Source organism: Anarhichas minor, unplaced genomic scaffold (assembly GCF_050575085.1).
Source record: "Anarhichas minor isolate MPS153535 unplaced genomic scaffold, ASM5057508v1 ptg000007l, whole genome shotgun sequence".
NCBI lineage: Eukaryota > Metazoa > Chordata > Actinopteri > Perciformes > Anarhichadidae > Anarhichas > Anarhichas minor.
The window spans coordinates 8566512-8588206 of NW_027466453.1; the positions used below are offsets into that span (position 1 = coordinate 8566512).

Below are 21695 nucleotides of genomic sequence, written 5' to 3' on the forward strand. Positions count from 1 at the left end.
ACGCGTCTGCGTTTTGGCACACCAAGCAAAGAATCTGATCTGGCCGGTTTTTTTAAACAACTGTGAGCTACCTGGCCAGAGAAAGGTTTAATATGATCACTGGTATCGTCGTCTCTCTGGGAAAATACACAAGATCACAGGTACTGTACCAGAGATAAATTCATGTGTGTTTTACAGGTTGCTTCCATTCATTGCTAATAAAATGTTGATACATGTTTTCAGATTATCTTGGTGGGGCAACAGGATGGATGTCAGGGATTTATATTAACTAAAACCCAATTAAACTTTTTAATCTATATATTATTTACATAAGAAATGGGGTCAAATCATCCGACACAACTCTCAACGAAAAGCGTGCAGACCAGGACACTGAGACAACAGCTGAATAAGAACTAAACAGATGGTTTTATGTCGTAAAAACAATACAATACAATCAAATACATTTGTGCAAGGCGTCTGACAGGTGGACTCATGAAGGTCAACCCGAAAGAGCACCGCACAGGAAAAGCAAGCAGAAAAACTGCACTTAGATACAAAAAAAACTAAACTAAATGTTAGTTTAACTATTCACTTTTATGTTCCAGCCGATGGTAGAGTAGAGGGAGGGCAGACTAAAAGACGCTCAGACAAGTTGGTGTGGAGTGAATCATTGTAATATAATAAGTTTAAAAAATATTTGAAAGTAAAAAAAAAAATATTTGAAAGTATCTAAGAGAAAGTTTTTTCAACCTAAAACCCTATCAAACTAGTGCTTTGCAAGGCCATAAGGTTATATAGTAAAATAAATTTGTTCGTGCTCGTTAACACTCATGCTGTGCGGCAGCAATCACGTAATGAAATCAACTTTTCTGAAAAATGAATCCACGCTGAAGGAATTTCTCTTGTGACTTGAAATGGTCTGACCCTCTTGAAGCAAGTCTTTGAGTTCACTTCCAGAGATTTGTGAGAGTAAAGTGAAGCCCCGGGGGGCTGCTTGGTCTCTGTGATGAAAGGGCCTGTTCATCACTGGGATTAGCTCAATAATTCACTGGTTCTCTAAGTAAGTAAGCAGGAAAGAGTGCACCTGTATGCACCCACTGCAGTGGCACACATGTGTACTTACACAAACAAAAACACACACAAACACAGATCTACCAGACTGGTTATCATTAATTCATTAGTTCTACAGGTAGAGTCAATAGGAAAGCCTGCAAGACTAAATATCCGTACCCATCACAAAGATTTAGAAAGTTATATCTGTAACGACAATTTAGAAAACGGAATAGTAGAAAAAGAGAAGGCTGTAAGGGAAGCAGAGCTTCTTAAAGGTTGTATATACAGCAGGGATTGCCGTATAGCTGTGTTTGATGTTTGCTCTTAAAGATCAACACTCTTCCAAGATGTTTTATCTCTTCTACTGAGAGTTGTGTACATTTAAACCTCTAAGGGGCTGTTCACATCCAGACCTTAGATTGCCCTTTCAATGGCAAAAATGCAATGCAGGGCCATTAAGTCCGCCCCACATGCTAGAAAGCTTTCTGCATGCAGCTGGTGCCCTTTCTTTTTTCTTTTCTTTTTGCCTCGGCCCCTCGGACCCCTACCAGTGGACCGACTAACCAACCAACCGATTCAATGAGCTGAAACAATAAGTCAACAGCTAGATCCAGCGCTTTATTGGGGTAGTGATACAAAAAACAACCAACCGGAGAATAGATAGGAGTCATATTTGACACGTTGTGCATTATTGGGGTAGTGAACCAAAGACCAACCAAAAACCAACCAACCCACCAAAAAACAACAAACCTACCAATCAAAAAACAACTAAAAACAAACTGACAAACCAAATCCAACCAACCAACCAACTCAACTAACAAATAGGTCAACAGATATTGTAACAGATTAACAGTTAGCTAGAACACAATAGGCCATCTCAATGATTTTTAACATATAAATATTCTATATTCACATCTTCCTAACTGTAGAACCACATTTTTACATTATGATGTATGTGGATATGATTCATGAAACAGTGATCTTGAGGGGAGTGTGCCACAAAAAAATATGTTCTTTCATGCAAATATGAAAACAAATCATGATTCTGTTGAGAATACATTCTGTGGAAGAAATACGAGCAAAATAAAATGAGATAATGCTAAAATAAGTTTTGAGTAAATCATGAAATATTCAGAAATAAAATGCATAACACTCAAAGATATAAAACAGTCGTTCACTCTGCTCACTTTTGAGCTTTTTGTTGTGCATCAGAGGGTTAAACAAGTTCATATCGAGAGTTCATGACAATAAGAGAGAGACACTGGTTGTTTTAGATCCGTCCTCAATAAGCTGAGAGATGCAAATGACCCTCACTTGATCTCTGTCGTGCACAAACCCTAAGGAGTCCGAGGCAATTGATGTGAGATGTTTTCATGAAAGATTAGTTCAGGCAAATTAGCTTAATGCAAGAGACCCGAATTGAGTCCTGTTTCATAACGAGGATTTTTTTTTTTACCTCTGCAAATATCTGCAGCTGTTAGAGGGAGCTGGAGATGGTTATGCAACACACACACACACACACACACACACACACACAAACACAGTAAATCTGATGCACACACAAGGTTACAAGATTGCTTACAAACAGACATAGAAAAAAAGAAACAAGAACACGGAGAACATCAGTGAGCGTCTGTGGGTTAGCGAGTGAGTTTTAGATGACTGTGCAGTACAATTACCTCTTTTGAATAATTGAATCCTCAGAAGTTAAGAAGCGGTGGCCAGGGGTTTGCTTTGTTGTTCCTTGAAGAACAATTAGAGAGAGAAGGGGAGAGGGAGAGAGAGAAGAGTGGGGGAGGGAATGAGTCATAGTGACTTTGAGGGGGGGGGGGGGGGGGGGCCCTGTGGGACTTCAGATGCCTGTCAGAGTTAGAGAAGCTCTTTGTAGATAATGAAAAAGAAATAATGGAATAAAGAGATTCACTCGCACCGTTTGCTTTACTGTTGCATAACATGCGCATGCAAGCACAAAAGAATGCATACACCGTCATGCACGCATACGCCGACTTCATTATAAAACACATCATGACTACAGCGATACAGAGAGTCTTTAAGTGTTTGTGTGTGCAAAGGAACTTAATATTCTACTGCATTTACCCGTCGCTGCGCATTTCTTAAGTTATGCCTGGCAGGTTAACCAGCCAGACTATGAAATCTAGATGAACAAGGATCTAATGTGCTGCAACCAGACAGTTTATTTGAGGGACAGGAAACAGGTGAAGGGACCGAAGGAAGGAAAAAGAGACAGAAGCAAGACAAGGGAGTGTGAGGAAAAAATGGATGCAGAAAAAAGACCATGAATTAAAATGATTGTGAAAAGGAACAGCCTCTCCCTACATCGCTCTTTACTGTCCATTTAAGTCAAAGGAGTAATGGGTGTAGATGTGGTTTGGTATTGAGGCTAATGACGCTGTCTGCGGTGCTGAAATGAAACAGTTGAGGTCTCAGTGGGACACTTGATTGCTCTCCCCATGGCGTTGAAAACATCTGATCTATATTCTGCCAAAGATGAAAACCGAGATGGACATCCTCAGCTCTTTTGTGTCCTCTTTCTTTCTCTTTTATATGTTTTATACGTCTCCCATCTGTTCATCGCTCACTCCCCTTCATCAGCTTTTACGACTCCCATCTTTCATTTCTACTTTTGTGACACATCATTAACAACATTTACATAGACTACAGTAATCTACCACATTGATCTATCTTTATTTCTTCTTAGATAGTAATACATTTACCTAAAGCTGCACTCATCAATATTTTTATATTAACAATGGATCAAATGACCGATAATAATACATAACTCTCTGCATTGCATAACTCTGCAGTTTCCTTCAGCTCAGCCAGTTACTTTAGTGTCTTTCTTTTGGGTTAGTTTCACCACTCATATTATCCTTGAGTCCAACCTCGGAATTAAAAGAGTGAATATTGGAAATACATTCATCAGGTGCCCAGAAATATGACTCCAAATAAATGCTAATGTGTGGCTACATGTCTCCTGTATGTGCAAACAGGGAACTGTTTGTTAACATGTTATCATTTCAACTTTACATGCCTGTTATACGTTCATCAATGCGCTTTTTAAAGCTACTAGTTTTGTTTCGCTGCTCAAAAGTGGCCAAAATAATAAATGATTGCAGGTTTAAGCATTCTTTGTATGTTAATATTGCCATTCTTGATTTTTGACTATTCATGATCTTTCAATATACTTCCAGTAGTGTTTACCTTTATTCCTTTCTGCCTTATGTCCTTCCTTCATTTACTCTGCTAACTCCCTTTATTAGTCTGTTTCTATTCCACTTCTCTCTGCCTTCCCAACTAGGGTGCTCAAAGTAAAAGGCGTAGTCCATCCCCGTGTTCATCACCAACCCGGTGTATGAGTATGTGTGTGTCTCTGCCTGTGTAGATGTATAGCGGTCCACTGCATTACGTAGAGTGCTGAGCAGACAGACAGTCAAAGTTCAATGCATCCAATGTGTGGGCTGAAGTCAGAAAATAATGGTGTTATCCTGGGATAAGCCCTTGTTTACCCTGCAAATAGAGTGGGGGACGGAAGAAGAAGGGAGGGGTGATGACGGACAGACTTCCTCATTCGACTCCGTGTACTGAAATGACTCAATTTAACACACTTAAACTAAAGAAAGTAGGAGAGAGGCATGGAATGAGTGGGTAGGCGATGGGTGCAACAACTCTTTCTAGTCATTTCATCACTGTCTTTATGTGCCAGTTGTCATTGCAACGTGTAAACCTTCTGTCAAGACAGCCAGCAGGGCACATTTTACTGCTAAATGTTAAATGTAGCAATTGAGAAAACTATAACTTCAGTGTCTCACTGGTGATTTCTGAGAAAACACAGTGCAAATAAACCACAGAGTCAAAATCAACCATTTTCATGCTGGTTTGCACGTCTATCAATTATAATAAAAGTGATGGTCTACGTTTTAAAAAATGACAGGTGGATGAGTGCTCCCCACACGTTGCTTTTATTGCTTCATTGCAAGACAACAGATGGCCTGCCTCACAATCACGGAGAGGGAATAAATGAGTATGATAAGAAGAACTATGGGAATAACAGGTTAGGGAGGGAGGGAGGGAAAGGGGAAAAGACATGAGCGGAAGAGGCATACGACAGGAAATGTAACAGAGAAAAACTAGGTGATACACAGAAAGAGAGAGAGATAAAGATAAAAAGACACATGGTGAGAGGATAGGAGAAAGGAAGGAAGAGGACAGGAGGAGAGCTCAGCTAAGCAGCATCTGCTCATACGCTAAAGATGTTTTCTTTGCATGATTTAAAGTAACTACAGCACGATATACTTCACACGTGTGTTTTTTCAAGCACACTAGAGAAACATTAATGACGGAGGCCCATATGTTACGCACATGCCACCCAATGAAAGCATTGACATGCAAAGAGTGCAGTTATCTAACATGGTCCTGGTTAAGGTTGTACTTTCTTTACATTTTGTAGCAGCAGCAGCAGCTGACAGCATTTATGAATAAATTCACGCTAAAATAGTTGATATATGATTTACAACATAGATACATTAGTGCTGTAACGCTGGCTGAGAAATGGAAATATGTGCACATTATACACAGTTAATATTTTCTAAGATGCTGTAGATTAATGTTACATTTAGCCCAAAATAACTCATATGCTAAACGAATGCTAAATGATTTGAGGTGTGCAATCATGCATTCACCTGCCGTGGGCAGCAAAGTTGTTTTGGAATCACTTTTCATGTACACGTTCAGCTACCAGAGCAAATCCTTATATTTAAAGAAATAGTTTTAGGCATTTTAGTCGAGAGTTAGACGAGGACATCAGCACCACTCTCATGATATTGCAGTGGTGCACTGGCCATTTGGCACACCAGGATTCGTCCCGGTGTGCCACCTCATTAATGGGCCATCCGACCCCGACGGTCTCTTTACCAGCCCCCTCTGTGTGCCTGTCATGAGAGCGCGCTGCATGCGTGTTCCGGGTCTGGGCTCACTGGACAATTACAACCAAGTTAGTTAAACTTATAAACTTAAACTCACAAGCTCCACTGTAGCCATACTCTACTGTTACTGTCGGTACTGTTGCAGCTGTAAAACGGTGGATACATTGTTTTTGTGCGCGAAATGACTCTAGAAGAGCCACACGACTAAATTATTTAACATCATCAGCATTGTAATTATTTATCTTTTCATTTGTTGTCAGTAAGGAAGAATCAGTAGGAATCTAAGATTTGTGCCGTCTTATTTGCTTTAATATTATCTATATTGTTAGAGTATGTTTTTGTGTAGGTTATGCAATAAGTACGTGTGTATTATCCTTCATGCTAAGCTAAGCTAACCAGACGCTTCTTCACATTTAGCGTACAGATATGAAAGTGGCATTTATTTTCTCATCGAACACTCGGCCAGAAAGCAAACAAGTTAATCACCCAAAATGTTCTTTATGTTATTTAACTATTCCTTTTCTTCCTTTTTTTGTTTGCAGCAAAATCTTTAGGTTTTCTACAAATGATAGTTTTCAAATGTGTGAGATAACGCTGGTTGCAAGCAGCGGATGAGGACACGTGGATGATTTTGTAGCTTCTGCTCTAATAATTTGATGTGCACATTGGCCAACGTGCACGGCCAGTCCCCTAAACAGCTGGTTCATTACTCGAGGAACATTCTTTGTACTCTTTGTCACACACTCCTATGGAAAATGTGCTATCCCTTGTGCAATCCAAGGATGAATTTTTCAACATGTGTCATAAAGTAAAGTTCTCCTTCGTGGCCTCCTTTGACCTGTCCAGCCCTCTCAGTCCTTGTTTTTCCTCTTTCCCTCTCCTTCTCTGATACACTTACATGAAACGATGTGACATATACGCCACTTGGCTGTTCATCCAGTGTGCCCTGCAGTTCTATAAGTGCACTCATCTTAGCCGGCGTGGCTGGCCGGAGTCAAACTCTCTCCTTGTGAGTTTTATGCACAATGCATTAAACAACACAGGAGTCTCCTCTCTTTCTCCCTTCTTGCTACCCATGCCACTCCCTCCTCCCTCCATCTATTTTCCTCTTTTCCTTCCATCTCTCCCTTTTTCTATGTGTGACAGTAGTCATGTCAGAGCAAGGCTGGCTGAAGCCCTTGCAGCAGTCTGCCTCTTTGATGTTGAGCCCTGCTGAATTAGGCCATCACCCAGCGGTGCTCTGCTGCCTACTGCACACACACACACAGTACTCTTGCAAGCGCACACAAACAAACACAAACAAATGGATGCTGGTAGCAAAGCATGCACATGCGGAAAAAAAACACGACAACAACACACGCACAAGCCATGCAGGTCTCACACTACCTTAATAATATGCTCCAAACCATGTCTAAACATTATTATTCTCACTCACACACATTGCGAGTTCCATTCATATATTCTCCAAGTCCTCATTTCCTTCTCTGCTTTTCTTTAATAAACATAAATTTGAATTCTTATGAGTGCTTCTCCTCTGAGGCCTCCATACTATAGTACATCAAAGAATGCACACACACTCATGAACACACACACACACACACACACACACACACACACACACAGGGAAAATGTAGGACAATCAGAGACAATTTATTCAAGAATACGGAGTACAGGGAAGAATGTATTCCCTTTCAATCTGCTCCCTCTCGCTCTTACATTATGGTCGTATGAATAGTAGAAAAGTGACTAAAGCAGGAAGCCATACGCAATTACGCATGAAAACTGGCAGCTGACCTGAGAGCTCATAAAGTGAACATGACGTGTTAAAATGGAAATTCACTCTGTTCGCAAAGAGAAATTCAATTCAGTTGCAAAAAGATGGGACTTTGGTATCCCATGTGCAGTTCCCAAATCATATGAAGAAAAATATTTGACATCCCTGAGTGAGCTTATCACGTCCACTGAACCTAATCCAGACAATGAAGCTGCAGTAGTTGATATTCCTATTGTACCATTACATAAAATGATTATGTGTATTGTGAAAGGTGAGAATCCCATAGATAACTACGCAGCCCCCTCAGTTCTACGCAGCTTGTTAGCTTCTTTCAGCTCATTGTTTACATTCTACGGCCCACTACTAGACTATGCACGACCACTTAGTAAAACCTACAGTACGCTACCTGCTCTAACAACAGACACACATAGTTCGAAACATGCCGGTGGACGTAGTGGAGCATTAACAAGCTTAAGAACCAGATATTTCAATGAAGAGCTGGAGGAGATCAAACATTGAGCTAAAAGAAGAGTGAAAATGTGATGTATGTTCATCAGGTGGACAGAAATGGACAAATGAATGCTAATATGTCTTCGTATCTGCTTGAAGTGTAAATAGGCCACAGTGTTACACGCTAATTTTGCTGCACCCAAGTGGAAGAATTCAATTTATGCAGACTTATTTAAAATGCCAAGTCCCTAATTTTAATTAGGAATACTGTAGGAGTGTTACTAATTAATTAGTATCACTCCTACAGCGGCAAAATGGCATTTGTATGTGTGATATTTGTTGTTTTATTTATTATATAAAATATAAATTATTTTATGGGCACAGATACTTATTTTCTGAACTGTTCTACCCTGCTGTAGCATTAATGGAGAAATGGCCTTTTCGCTTTTCACTGTGTCGTGTTCATAATAACTTTTATAATTACCTTTTCACTCTGAATAAAAATAGAGAAATCGGTAAGTTGTTTGAGACAGTTCAGCAGTTTCCATCTTTACAGAACTAATAAATGGTCGCACAGCGTCTCTTGTTAATCCCATATACCTTATCACATCCCATGCCTTATTGGCATGACTGTTATTTTGTACAGTATTGTCAAAGCAGGCTATACAGGATATACAATGGTACATCTCTCTCTTTCTCTCTCTCTCTCTCTCTATCTCTCTCTCTCGCTCTCTCTGGTGGCCAGGAACAGCCCTGTGGTCAAACTGGAGACCGGCCAGGGAGTTTTCCATCAATTAGTTGATTTTTTTCGCCGTCAACTCTCTCTGTATCTTTCTGTTATCCTCTCTCTCTCTCTCTCTCTCTCTCTCTCTCTCTCGTTATTTCCACTGTTGTTGGCTCGGTAGAAGAATGCTTGAAATCATGAATGTAGGACACTTAAAGAGCAAAAGCTGTTCTTTTAAATGTTGTTGTTAAAGGCAGAACGAGCAGGATTTGTCGGTTGCACACTTTTTTTGGAAGAAACTTTGTCCACTTGGCATTTTGCCACGCTATATTAGCGTTTCTTTTTCAACGCTGTGGCCACCATTTTAGTAGCTTCCCTTTATATGTGCGCGAAACGTCCCGATGACAGAGAAATACGAATAAAATAAGAAAATACAATCAGATACAAACACCGCCACTGAGCTCCCACAGCGGTTACCACTGATAACACTGTCACAACCCACCGCGTCGTAGCGTGTTGTTTAGACGTAGTGTTCGTGCTGTTAGCAACGTTTGCTGCTAGCCGCCAGCTCAGCTGTCGCCATGGTAAGAGCCATGTGAAGGCAAACCCCTAAATCTGCAAACCGCTAAATATGCTCTGAATTTGGGATTTAGCAAGTTTACGCGATGACCTAAAATGTTCCTAAAAAACTTTTTTTTATATTGCTTGTATTTGTGTTAATTTGCTTGGGTGTCATGCACCTTTAAATTTCTATTTTTGAAGAGTTGGCAGATGAATGAGTTAGAAGAGCATGTGGTAGCCTACCAGCAGTTCACATAAGACAATAACAACTCACATTTTACACACACACACACAGCTGCACACGCATTAAATTACAACACACACTCATGCATCGCTGCCCTCCATGCCGCACACAGCGTGTCATCACTGCATATCTATTACACGGAGAAGTGAAGATCTATTTCTAATTCAATCAGTCAGCGCTGGTGTCACATCCCTCGCTCCCTGGCTTTCTCCCTGCCTCGCCCGCTCTCTCTCCGCCTCGCTCTCCTTTTTCCCCCTTCGCTCCATTCTCACTGATGCATCCCAGTCATCATGGGGCTGGTGGACGTGGGTCTCAGGTTTGTGGCTTTGTTTAGGCGTGTGTGTGTGTGCGCGAGGGTTTTTCTAACCTAGTGGGAATCAGTTGAAGTTTTAGAGTTGAAAGTGTCGACATTTTCGGAATTCGAATCAGAATCAGCTTTATTGGCCGAGCATGTGTACACAAACAGAATTTGATTCGTTATTTGAAACTTCGTTTAATTCATGTTTTTCAAATATCATCACTGCTGTCACTACGTTTACTAATTTAACTTACATTAATCAATTTAGCAGCAGCTGTTAAATGTACCTCCAATGTTCACTCTCCTTTTAGATCTGTTTTGGTCTCCACCAACACCAGAGGGGAAAATAAATCTGGCTCTTAAGCTACTAAATGCTCCACTGCGTTCACCAGCTAGTGACTAACTTTGTCTGTCTGTACTAACTTTTTATAGGTTCGCTCATCAAATTGTCAATACATCTCAAGTGCCATATAAAAACACACAGGATCACATGAAACATGTCATTATTTAATTATTCATTGATGAACCCAACACAAAAACGACAACAAAAATCAGCTTGTTTGTCATACTTTGGATTTTATTCTCAAGTAAAAAAAAAAAAAGAATTATGAAAAAAACAGGATGACTCATTTGTATCCTGCACTTGATAAACTTGCAGCAAATGCACTTTGGTGATGGTAGCTTTAATGTAATGAATATGTAAACATCAACATACGTTTTTTGAAAATTAGTTGTCAGTACATTCAATGGCACACAGCAAAACATAAATTTTCCAAAGTGTAAACAAATATAGAACAGAGCTCAGATTGCTGCCCACAGTGAAGACATAGATATCAAAATGAAATTCAGTCCCTGGCCCATCTTTTAATTTCCTGTTTTTGACTTGCATAAACTTGCATAACGTTTCATTATTATTATTTTTTTTTTTTCGATTTTGGATTCGGATTTTGGACAATGATACAAAGATTTAAACTCTGTGAATCATATAGTCATAATTTCTCATAAAGAAAGCACACTAAGGAGACATGTATATGTTTACATTACAGGTTTGTTATTTTGCTCGTCAGCTGTCCATGTGTGCATTTTAACGGTAGGCCTACATACATTAAGTCTCTTTCTTATGCAACCTGCACAGCTAAAGGCCTTATAAATACATGTATTCATATAATACTGCTCATATAAGCAGAAACAGTATGTAATGAGGGCTGATAGAATGCGCAAAATGTTAGCTTCAGCTAACCATGACATCCATTCTCCAAAAGAAAGACATTTATGTCACATTTGGGATACTGTGTGCAAACATTGTGTTTAGAGGACGACAACATTAATGTCATCTTAAGTCAGAATCAATCTTAAAAGGCCCTGATCTACAGAGGACTTGTAATATTGTTACTCCCTCTTGAGAATATTCTCAAAACGCTAGTTGATGGAATCATCGACTGATTTGCATTTCCTCTGGCTGACACCTCAGAAATGTATTTTGTTTTTTATGTGCACAAGATTGAAATGGAAACTTTCTCTCTCTCCCTCAGATCATAACCATTTGAACAACGCAGCCTTGTCTCCCCTGGGCCCAGCCATGGCCTTGTCTCACCCTCACAACAACCTGGGAATTGGCTTCAACAAGTACACCTCGCTCAAGGCCGTGGGTGAGTAGGATTACACACACACACACACACACACACACACACACAAACACACACACACACACACAGCGACTAGATAGATATACAAAGGATAAATCGAATGGTGTGTATCAAGAGGGACACAGAGCACATACTTACTTTAAAGAGGCCAGTGAGCTCAAATACTGTAGAGTATAAACAAACTTGAAGTAGGATGAGGAAAAACTCTAAATGTCCCCATATTGGTACACACACTGAGTGGGAAAGTGGTGAAGGGAGAGCAAGCACCAATTAGGATAATGATTTTGTAATGAGACTGACTTCTGTGGCTGATTTAAGATTTCTCCATGTTTAACTATTAGAATATCTATTTTTGTGCATAATGTCCACGACCACGTGTCCTAACTTTTCCGTGAGCTGGCTGGAGGGACATCTCCATGAGATCACCTGAACGCTTCCTATACTTGCCATTGTGGTGTCCTCATAGGACTTGGGCCGATGGTGACACGGCCACTGACAAGCGGAGAGCATGAACAGTCCACTCACAAGACAACACCACAACCTGATTTCAATAATGTCACTTCCCCAAATCTTTGTTTGCCCCAACAGTGGGAATGTATTTAATATTTGAAGAATATTTGAAGAAACAAACTCCAGTGAGTTGAGGCACAAATGGAAAAACAAACGTCTTTGTTGAGTTGGAAGAAAAAGCTGTTTGCAAAGCTCTGTGCGGTGAAATGAACAGCACAAGTACAAGACTGTAAACTTAAGTCAGGCTCACGGTGAAGCACAGGATCAATGTAACCTCTTATTCTGTCCTCTGCAGCTGAACATCACACACCTCACTGAGAAGCTGTCACTGCTGAACCGGAGATTAGCAGGTCGATGGAGATTAAAAACACAGCAGCTGTGCCTTTTTGCGCTAAAACCAATGGACTACACAAACCAACAGACAGAACTAAACAGTGTACAATATGTATGGACAGTATATTTATATGAGTGGCTGCATGCTGTTTACTTCGAACTGAGGACATAATCTGTTTTATAATACGTTATGAAACTGGGGAATTCCTTTATTGAACAAAGCAAATATGAGGATAATTGTATTGCATGACAAAAATCACTTTGTTTCAGTTTGTTATTGGCGAGTTGGTCATCTGCCTAAAGCGCAGCCACTGTACGGCTGACAGTTATTGACAGCTCGCCTTTCTGTTAATGGTTACTGTGAACCAGCTGTGGAAAACAAGTTATGATGATGGTATAAATTTACTGCTGATGATGACATAACTAATGCTGGACTGGGAACTCAACTGGTTCGCAATTTAAAAGAAAGGATACAATGCACACACAACATTAGTAATGCAGCAGCAGTTTGAAACGGCTGGTTAGAGGCCTCAAGTTTAGCTTCTGCCTTTTGCCTTCCCGCTCTCTTTCTCCCTCACACGCAGAAACACAATGGCACTGAGAAAATACCCACATGAATGTACACATCACAATGGCAGATGTACTAATATTTTAATTGGTCCTTGACTTCCGACAGTGGTAGACAAAGCAGGCTTCTGATTTCTAGCCAGCGACAACACAGTGGATGAGCTAGTCATGAGCAGGGCCATTTATGCCTCAGGAATGCCTGGAGGGAATGACTTCATATTTGGACTCAGAGATGAACTGTTTATAATTTGGAGGTTCAAAGATCAAGGTCACTGTGAAGTCACAACATATGTTTTTGCCCATTGCTCAAGACTTCATATGCTAATTATATACATTTCACACACATTGGGTAATTGGGTAATAAGAGGAAGTGGTGACATTTTGTAAAATGCAACTTGACTGGTTGGAGGAAGCATACAGCCACGAGGCATAAAGCATGAGTTACCTGTTTACACATGATTTGTGACCTTTTAAACAAGAAAAAACAAAGACAGAAGACATTGGTTGTGTTGGTTCAGCAGGCTGTTCAGTCTATTATTAAACACAATTGTTTCTTTTTCTCTTCATCAAAATCCTTTTCCTTTAACTCTTAATGTGCCCTCCGCCATCATAAGAAGAAAGAGACAGTTCATTTCTCAATGTATACATTTCAATTACCCTCATTAATTAAAACAGTTTAAGGCACCTTTCTCCTCTATTTATCGATTGAAACACTATCCGCTGCTCTTTTTATATTCTCACCGTCTCTTAGTCAATAGCTAAGAAAGGCCTTTATGTTGTACCGTCTAATCAGTTGAGACAGTAAGAAGGAAAAAGATGGCAAAATGAGTGTGAAAAGTAACCGAAGAGAAGAAGAGCAGAAGAGGGAAAATCTCATCTCATTATTCTGCTCAGTGAGTGAGAAACAAAAGCCGATTGCAGCAGCAGCAACCCCCCCCCCCCCCCCCCCCCCCACCACTCAGTGATGAGTGTGAGAAGTCAGCCACATTTCACTGAAAACTACGCCAAATAACAAATCCTTCACACACTGAGGTGCAGTGCTCCTTTCTCACCTCTCTCTCTCTCGACGTCTCCGTATTCAGTTCTGTCTCTGTTTGATGACACACAGACAATGAACCGCTCCTCTTTGTGCACATCTGTTTTACAGTTTTTGTCTCTCTCTCTCTCTGTCATAGACACACACACACGCGCGCACACACACACACACACACACACACACACACACACACACATATATGCATCTTCTGTATTCATTCTTCTTTTATAGTTCTTGTGTGTTGTACTTTCTGCTATCAGAAACAATGATCCTTTGAATCTGTGGGTCCACGTGCTCTGAATGATGCACCTAACAGCAAACACAAAACATGTACAACACACACACACACACACACACACACACACACACACACACACATCCAGCATTGTTATACATTGGATACACTCAGACACACTCTTAACTTGTCTTTTTCTTTTATTGTCTCTGTTGTTTTCCGTTTCTCGCCGCCGTCATTCGTGCTTACACCCACGTGCATTATGCAACATAGGTTCACACAATATTAGATTACAAATTATGAAAATGGCATGAAAACAAACAAAAATATCAAAAGTAAAATAGGGACTTTTATGCCCAGAATGTTGCCTCTCAGGCTACATGCAGTCTGCATCATCTTCTTACTGGAGGTTAATGGGGCACGTTGTATACAGTCAGTGGAGGACTGCACAGACTACTTAGGGCTAGGTCCTCTGCTTTAATTTGGGTAAAAATAAATAAGAATATTTCAGTCATATTTTTATTTAAAGTGTTTATTTGGCATCTCTAAAAATTACACTAGAATTGAGTATCAATCAAATAAATTATCTATAAATGAAACTAAAAGTGGTTTTAAATAAGGTTAGTGCACCTCTAACATTACAGAGGTTTACACAGCATTTCCATTTCTATTGTTGTTAGTTGTACCTCAAGCTTTGTTTTTTTTATCATTATTTGTTCTCATTGTGTCCTTAGAATGCGCTCACATGGAGAGAAACGTGAACGCACACACAGTCCAATCATCTTTTCACACATACTTATCAGTTCCCTTGCTGGGGAATAAACAAGGAACCAGGTCCAGAGACCCTGCTGTGTGGACAAAGTCATGGCTAGGACACACAACAGTTTGGGTGGGATAGCCGGCCATTTGTCAGCTGAAACAGAAGGTACCTGGACCAAGCTGCTTTAAAAACTTCATTAACACGTTGGCGCTTAATGCAGCTGTTGACACGTTTGTTCTCTAAAACATCTTGTGCCAGGCAAGACGCAAGAGGTGAAATGTGACAAAAGGAAGCAGTAAGTACAAAAGGGGGCAATAAAAAAGAAGAAGGGCATAACAGGTCAAAGATGCCAGGACTCTCTGACAGCGACCTGTGCCAGGTGTAGCAGCAGGACTCCGGCTCAAGCAGCTCTGATATATCTGTCTTCATTAAAGCAGGACAGGTGGACCGACAGGCTGAGAAAAATGTTGGATAAAGATGCGAAAGGTTAGAGTGTGAAAGAGAGAGAGAGAGGACGTGAATGAAATGAACAAGGAGAGTGAAGCGAGAGGAGGAAGAGATCAACTTACATTGTAGACTTTAGATTCCCTGGTTTGGTCTTAAGGAAGCAAATATTAACAATCACTGTATGTGTGAACCATAGAGCTCCACTCAGTTGAGTGTCGGGTTCCAGGAAGAGAAAAGAAAACATAAGAAAGGTCGATGGATATTCTCGAAGAGGGTGCGAAAGACTGTTTGCTAGGACGCTCGGACTCCACCTTCTGGGATTCAATTTTTAGATATTTCTATAAGATATGTTTGCAGTGCGTTTGCTGCATTTTTTAGCATGCGCTTCAGGTCACATAATGGGAAAAAATAAGTTTGGGGATTTCCTTCATGACTACATGAACTGGAGTGATCTCATGTCCCCTAAAAGATAGCTTTGAAGTAGAAGGAACTCCACTGGTTCAAAGTTGTTGTTTTTATGTTTTGCACTTCAAGATAGGGTATCTTTACTGTGGAGTACCTGTGGAGACCAGTGAGGACATTTTAACATTTTCTTCACTATATTTTATGAGGTGGAATGGAGATCTCAAAGTGAAGTACTAAATATGTCAGTCTGAATTATATTGAAATCTGCATTAAGTAGTGCAAACGTCATTGAATGTTTCTATTTGAGGTAGTGGTGCAGCCATGAGAGCATTAGCATCTGGGGTTTAAATATTTCACTCAGTAAAAGACATCATATAGCTGCAATGAAGTGTAGAACAGGTACAGGACACTGTCATGGAAAATGTGGAAAAGGAGGAAATATAAGAGTGCTCAGCGTAATTGAATGGCACTCAAAATAGACCAAATATAATATCAGTGTGCTGTCAAACTCCGTTAGAGGGCCCACCTTCTGCAGTTATAATGTGGTGGCCCAGATTGGGCCCACGGGCCTCGCTTTAGGCTTCTGCTGGATCGAGAGCAGAAGCTGATGTTGTTGAAGAGTACGGAATAAATGAAATACAGATGGAAAGATTGGATAACAAGAGAAGCGAGAGAAAGAATGAGCAGATGGAGAGTCTGTGAAATGGAGAGGAAGGCACACAATACTGTCACAGAGGACCCTGCTGTCAGGTGCTCCTCCTGGCAACATGTGTGGAAACACTCTAATGGACAGCAACAGCAGTTGTTGTGGGAAGGAAGGCTGTGTTTAATTCATTGTTTTTGTGCCGTCCCAGATTCTCCCGCCCTGTCCAGAGATTTGAACCAATTTTCTCTCAAATTCAGCTGCAGTATATTACACCAAAAACAGAGTCACCAGGTCCATAATGAATAACTGACACAAAACTGAAAAACAACAATACAACTGCACAAAACATATCTATTTACATATATTCAAAACCTTGTAGAACACTCTGCGTATAAAACCTGCATTTGTAGCAACAGTACCAACGTCAAACATGCATCTTCACGCCATCGTGACAAACAGGCAGCTGGTAAAAGCTGCCAAAACCACATGATGCACTTTGCTGCACAGACGCATACACATCAAGCGGCTTATTCCCTCTTCAATGTGCAAATGATGTATGTAAATGGGTTCTTTGTTACCCGACCATATTTGCACACACATGTACGTAAATATAGGAACCCACAGACACAAATACACAATAATCCCGAACACGTTCATCACTGTTTTGCAAAATTTTAATTAAAGCATAGCAATTTTTCTGTTCATTCTCCTAATTCTTAGACATCAATAATGTGATACTTAATTATGCCTCCTAAATCTCTGTCGTTTAAACAATTAAAGTGACACAGTTAATTGTTCTTTCTCCGTCTCTCATAACTGTCCAAAGGTTGATCTACTTGTTGTGGCACAGAAGTGCTTCTCGGTTCAAAGAGTAACGTAAAAGTTTCAAGTTTCTTTCACCTCAGCATCACTGCTCACTGAGTTCGGTTAGCTTTGTAACCACACCCAGTGATGTCACAGTGTACTGACACACCGGGGAGTACACTTCTACATCACTGCAGCAAGGCGATGTCAAAACACTGGAGGTCGGCAAATATATGTTTGTCAGTTTTGTAATAATCCTTTATAATCCTTAGGACCATGGTACCACCAAGTGCATTTTAATGTGACAGCAAACACTATTTTGTCAGAAACACAACAGATGAACAGCTGGTGTATCTGTTTACGGCCAAACAAATTCTCATTTCAATGAAGAATTCAGTCAAAAATAATTGCAACTATGTGATCATCTTGTTCCATTACTCGCTGCTATATTTAAAAATGTCCTGCCATCAAAAAAATGCAGCAAATGACCATTGCCTTGTTGTCAGTGCTAACAGATCGTTAAAACGCTGACCAATCAGAGCATACTGGTTTTTTTCTGGTAGGAGGGGCTTAAAGAGACAGGAGTGTTTCAGACAGAGGGTGAATACAGGTATATTCAGACAGACCGTATGAGATAAATAAAGTCTTTTTTGAACATTAAAGCATGTAATCATGTTCAAGTAGAAACCCAAAATACAAGTACGAATCTGAAAATGAGCATGATATGTCTCCTTTAAAATGTTTAACATCTTTCATCAATAAACCAGTTATTATCGATAAACCAAATTGTTAAAGTTCAAGTTAAACGCAGGCGGCTTTGTCATGTTATGAGAATGGATATGCAGACATCCTTTGAGATAAACAACTATTTAAATAGTTGCAATGCCACTTGCTTTATTTGATGGTACACTGAGAAAAGATGGATTGTATTTAAATCTTTGGACCGGCTTGGAGAATTTTACTGAATGATTGCTGGTGACTCTGTCGCCTTCATCAACAGCTCCTGTTGAAGTGCCCTGGAGTTATACAATGGACCCACATTTGAAGTGTTCAATAAGCAATTACCAGACAGTGATAGCAGTGGACAGTTTCTTGACTTAAGGGAATGTGAGATTAGTCCTCGAGGTGTTTTCTGAAAATACAAATATAAGAATAAATGTTCTCAGTCATCTTGGCTGAGTGAATCAAGAGCAGTGGCTACAGAGGACAACACAGGCCTCTGCTAAGCTTTTCTAACAAATAAATCTAGCCAATGGATGAATTATTTTGTTGTTGTTTAAATGAATATTGTCCAAAGACTCTCCTTGCAAAGCTCTATTTTCTTGAAACCGCATGCAGAAAACTCAGAGCTTAAGCAGTCCAGTGGTGCAAATATACAGCACGCCAAATATGCTCAGAACGAATGTCTCAGAACACCGTGAGATGTATGTGTGTAAGTGTCTCTCTGTCACACACGCATGCGTTAACACTAAGGCACATTCATCGACATTCATTACAACAGATTAAACTCAACAGGTCATACATCTTCAGACCAGACAATTGACACAGTCATATTATTATGTTCCTGTTTGGAGTGTAATAATGATAAGATCCGACCCGCAGGCACACAAACAGATTAAAAAAAAACAGACAGATGTACTTTGTCATAAACATGTAGTACAAGCTGATAGCAGCTGCATCCTGTTATCATATGAGGAAGACAGATGTTAAGAAATTGAAAGATAGCAAGTCTAAGAGGCAGTATGATTCAGAGCAATAAGTGTTTGCAAGAACGAAAAAAGACCCAAATAAAAATCATCATAGAGAAGAATGTTTTTATTTCTCTCCAGGAAAAACGGACCAATAAAGCAGGGCTAAGCAAACAAGGTTGTTAGTATCTTTAGGGCAGTGTGTGTAGGGTGTGTGGGGGGGGCAGTGGTGATGAACAGCAGAGTTGAGTTCCACTCAGGGAGCTCAGACTAATCTGACTCGACACGCTGAACCCACTCTATTTTTACTCCCAACAAATCTCCCATTTTGTCCGACACTCACTTACTCACCCTCCTTTTTCTCCCGTTTTGTCGACTATTTTCTTGATTCTCAGTCTCGCTCCCTTTATTCCTTTCTCCCTGGTGCTGTGTTGGTGTTTTTGACTCCCCTGTGTGTGTGTGTAGACATTTCAGAGCTCAAATACATAATATATGGTACAAACACTCGCATCTCCATGGACACACACACATGTACACCCTGCAGGATTCATCGTGTTTGCCTTGGCTTATTTTGTATGTGCTTACCTGACAGATTTGCCAGATGTGTGTGTGTGTGTGTGTGTGTGTGTGTGTGTGTGTGTGTGTGTGTGTGTGTGTGTGTGTGTGTGTGTGTGTGTGTGTGTGTGTGTGTGTGTATGTGTGTGGATATACAATACAATATGTGTTTGTGATTTGATGTGTCTGTGTGACTTTAACCAGATGAGATGTCCAACTATGTTCAGGGTCACAATGTGATAAATGCCACACACACACAGACACACACACACAAAACATACACTGTTAAATTAGTCAGATGATATAGCTGTGAGGTGAAGGTGACGTTCACCACTGATTGCTTTTATTTTTTACTGTCTTAACTTTTCATTATTCTAATTTAACCTCTGCCTTAATTTTTCGACCTCTACTGTCTCCCCCATCCTCCAGACACGACTGCTGCAAGAGACTACTACAAGAGCTACCCAATGGTGGATTACACCCACCGCCAGTCCCCTCCCACGTTCCAGCCAATCAACTTCCACCCCAAGGACAAGCCCTTCCTCCCGCCGCCCGACATCCACGCGCCACTGGCCATCACAATCAACGCCTCCCAGATCCCCAAGCCCAAGATCTCCAAGACAAACACCCACCCCCTCACCTCCAGCTCGGCCTTCAAAGCATGGGACCCCAGTAAGAGTCACATCCAGCACCCGGTGGCCACCCACATGACCCTCCAGGGGCAGCAGCACCACCCCATCCAGATCCAGCAGCAGCACCACCAGCCGCTGCACCAGCAGAACAGCCGGCGTCTGGCCTACTCCAACAAAAGGCAGTTCAGCATCGAGACGCTGCCCGAGCTCTTCTCGCAGCCAATGGGCTACAGCCACTCGCCGCATGTGCACCCCAAGCACAAGGGACTGCCCACCAACAGCAAGACGGAGGTCACTGTCTGAACATGGGGATGAATGGGTGAATAGACAGAAGAGGAAACCAAGTGGAGTTGTAAGCAACTTTCAAAGAAATGCTCAGATATCTGTTATATCCAAAGCCGTAATGGCGAGAGGAGAGAAAGCAAATATCGTGTATAATCAGATTATTTTTTTTTTTTTTACATTTTCCTCATCATTGTTGACAACAATAATAATAATAATAATGTCAGTGATATTTGTGTTCTTTTATGACCACTGGATCAAAACAAAAGGTGGTGGATCGGCAGGTGCTGGCTGTGACTCTTTGAATCTGGCCGCTCCTCTAAATAATTGAGTGGGCTCTCAGTGTGTTGGCACAGCTCTCCCCTTCTTCTGCTCTCAACCCCTTTGCACCTCAATGACACTCTGCACAGCTCTGTAGCACCACTCCACCACGCACAAACGTTCAAATCCCGCATACACACACTATTTACCCCCACAAACTACCCATCTGCTACTTCAGCACCACGGACAGCACCATGGATTTATCATAACACAGCACAGTGATAGCGGCTTTTGGGACGCTCCTGAAACACACTGCAGCGGGGTCTGGTGGAATCACAAAATGGAATCAAGTCTAGAGTGGCCACGATCAGCTCCGGCGCCGGCGGCACAGCCGGAATGTGGCGCAGCCGCGCCCGGTGGAGGCTACTGTTATTTCAGAGCCATAAGGTCGGGGCCGTGGATTCTAACTTGCACAAACCTCAGTGAGATAAAGGAGTAAGGCAGACTAGACTAACATATTCAACTAAACAACCCCTCTGCCACTGCACTCTCTCTGCTACTACGAGATGGAGAGGGGTGATGTCAGGTTAACAAGGGGGATGCATTTTGGTCATTTTGCTAACAAGGGGGATGGCATCCCCAGTAAAAATCGCCTGCTGTTTTTTCGGAAACTGTCAGAGAGGCTGGTAGGAGGGAGTGTTTCCCTTAAGACTTTGACTCCCCATCACCAGAGACAATGCCATTGTGTTGTCAGCTCCCATTGCCCTCCAGCACCTCCAGAGAGTGAGATATCAAGATATCAGCCTGGCAATTCATACCAGCGGGATCGCGCGGGGGGGGGTGGTTATTCATCTCATTCCAG

General features: G+C 41.1%; 1 protein-coding gene across 1 annotated transcript in view; it reads left to right on the forward strand.

Moving 5' to 3' along the window:
* The window catches only part of LOC142936662 (uncharacterized), an 81090-nt gene extending 60015 nt beyond the window's left edge, over nt 1-21075 (forward strand). The window contains 2 exon segments of the mRNA XM_076080083.1: nt 11559-11675; nt 20088-21075. Coding sequence (XP_075936198.1) covers nt 11559-11675; nt 20088-20593 — 623 coding nt within the window. The 3' untranslated portion in view covers nt 20594-21075.
* The last annotated feature ends 620 nt before the right edge of the window (nt 21076-21695 follow it).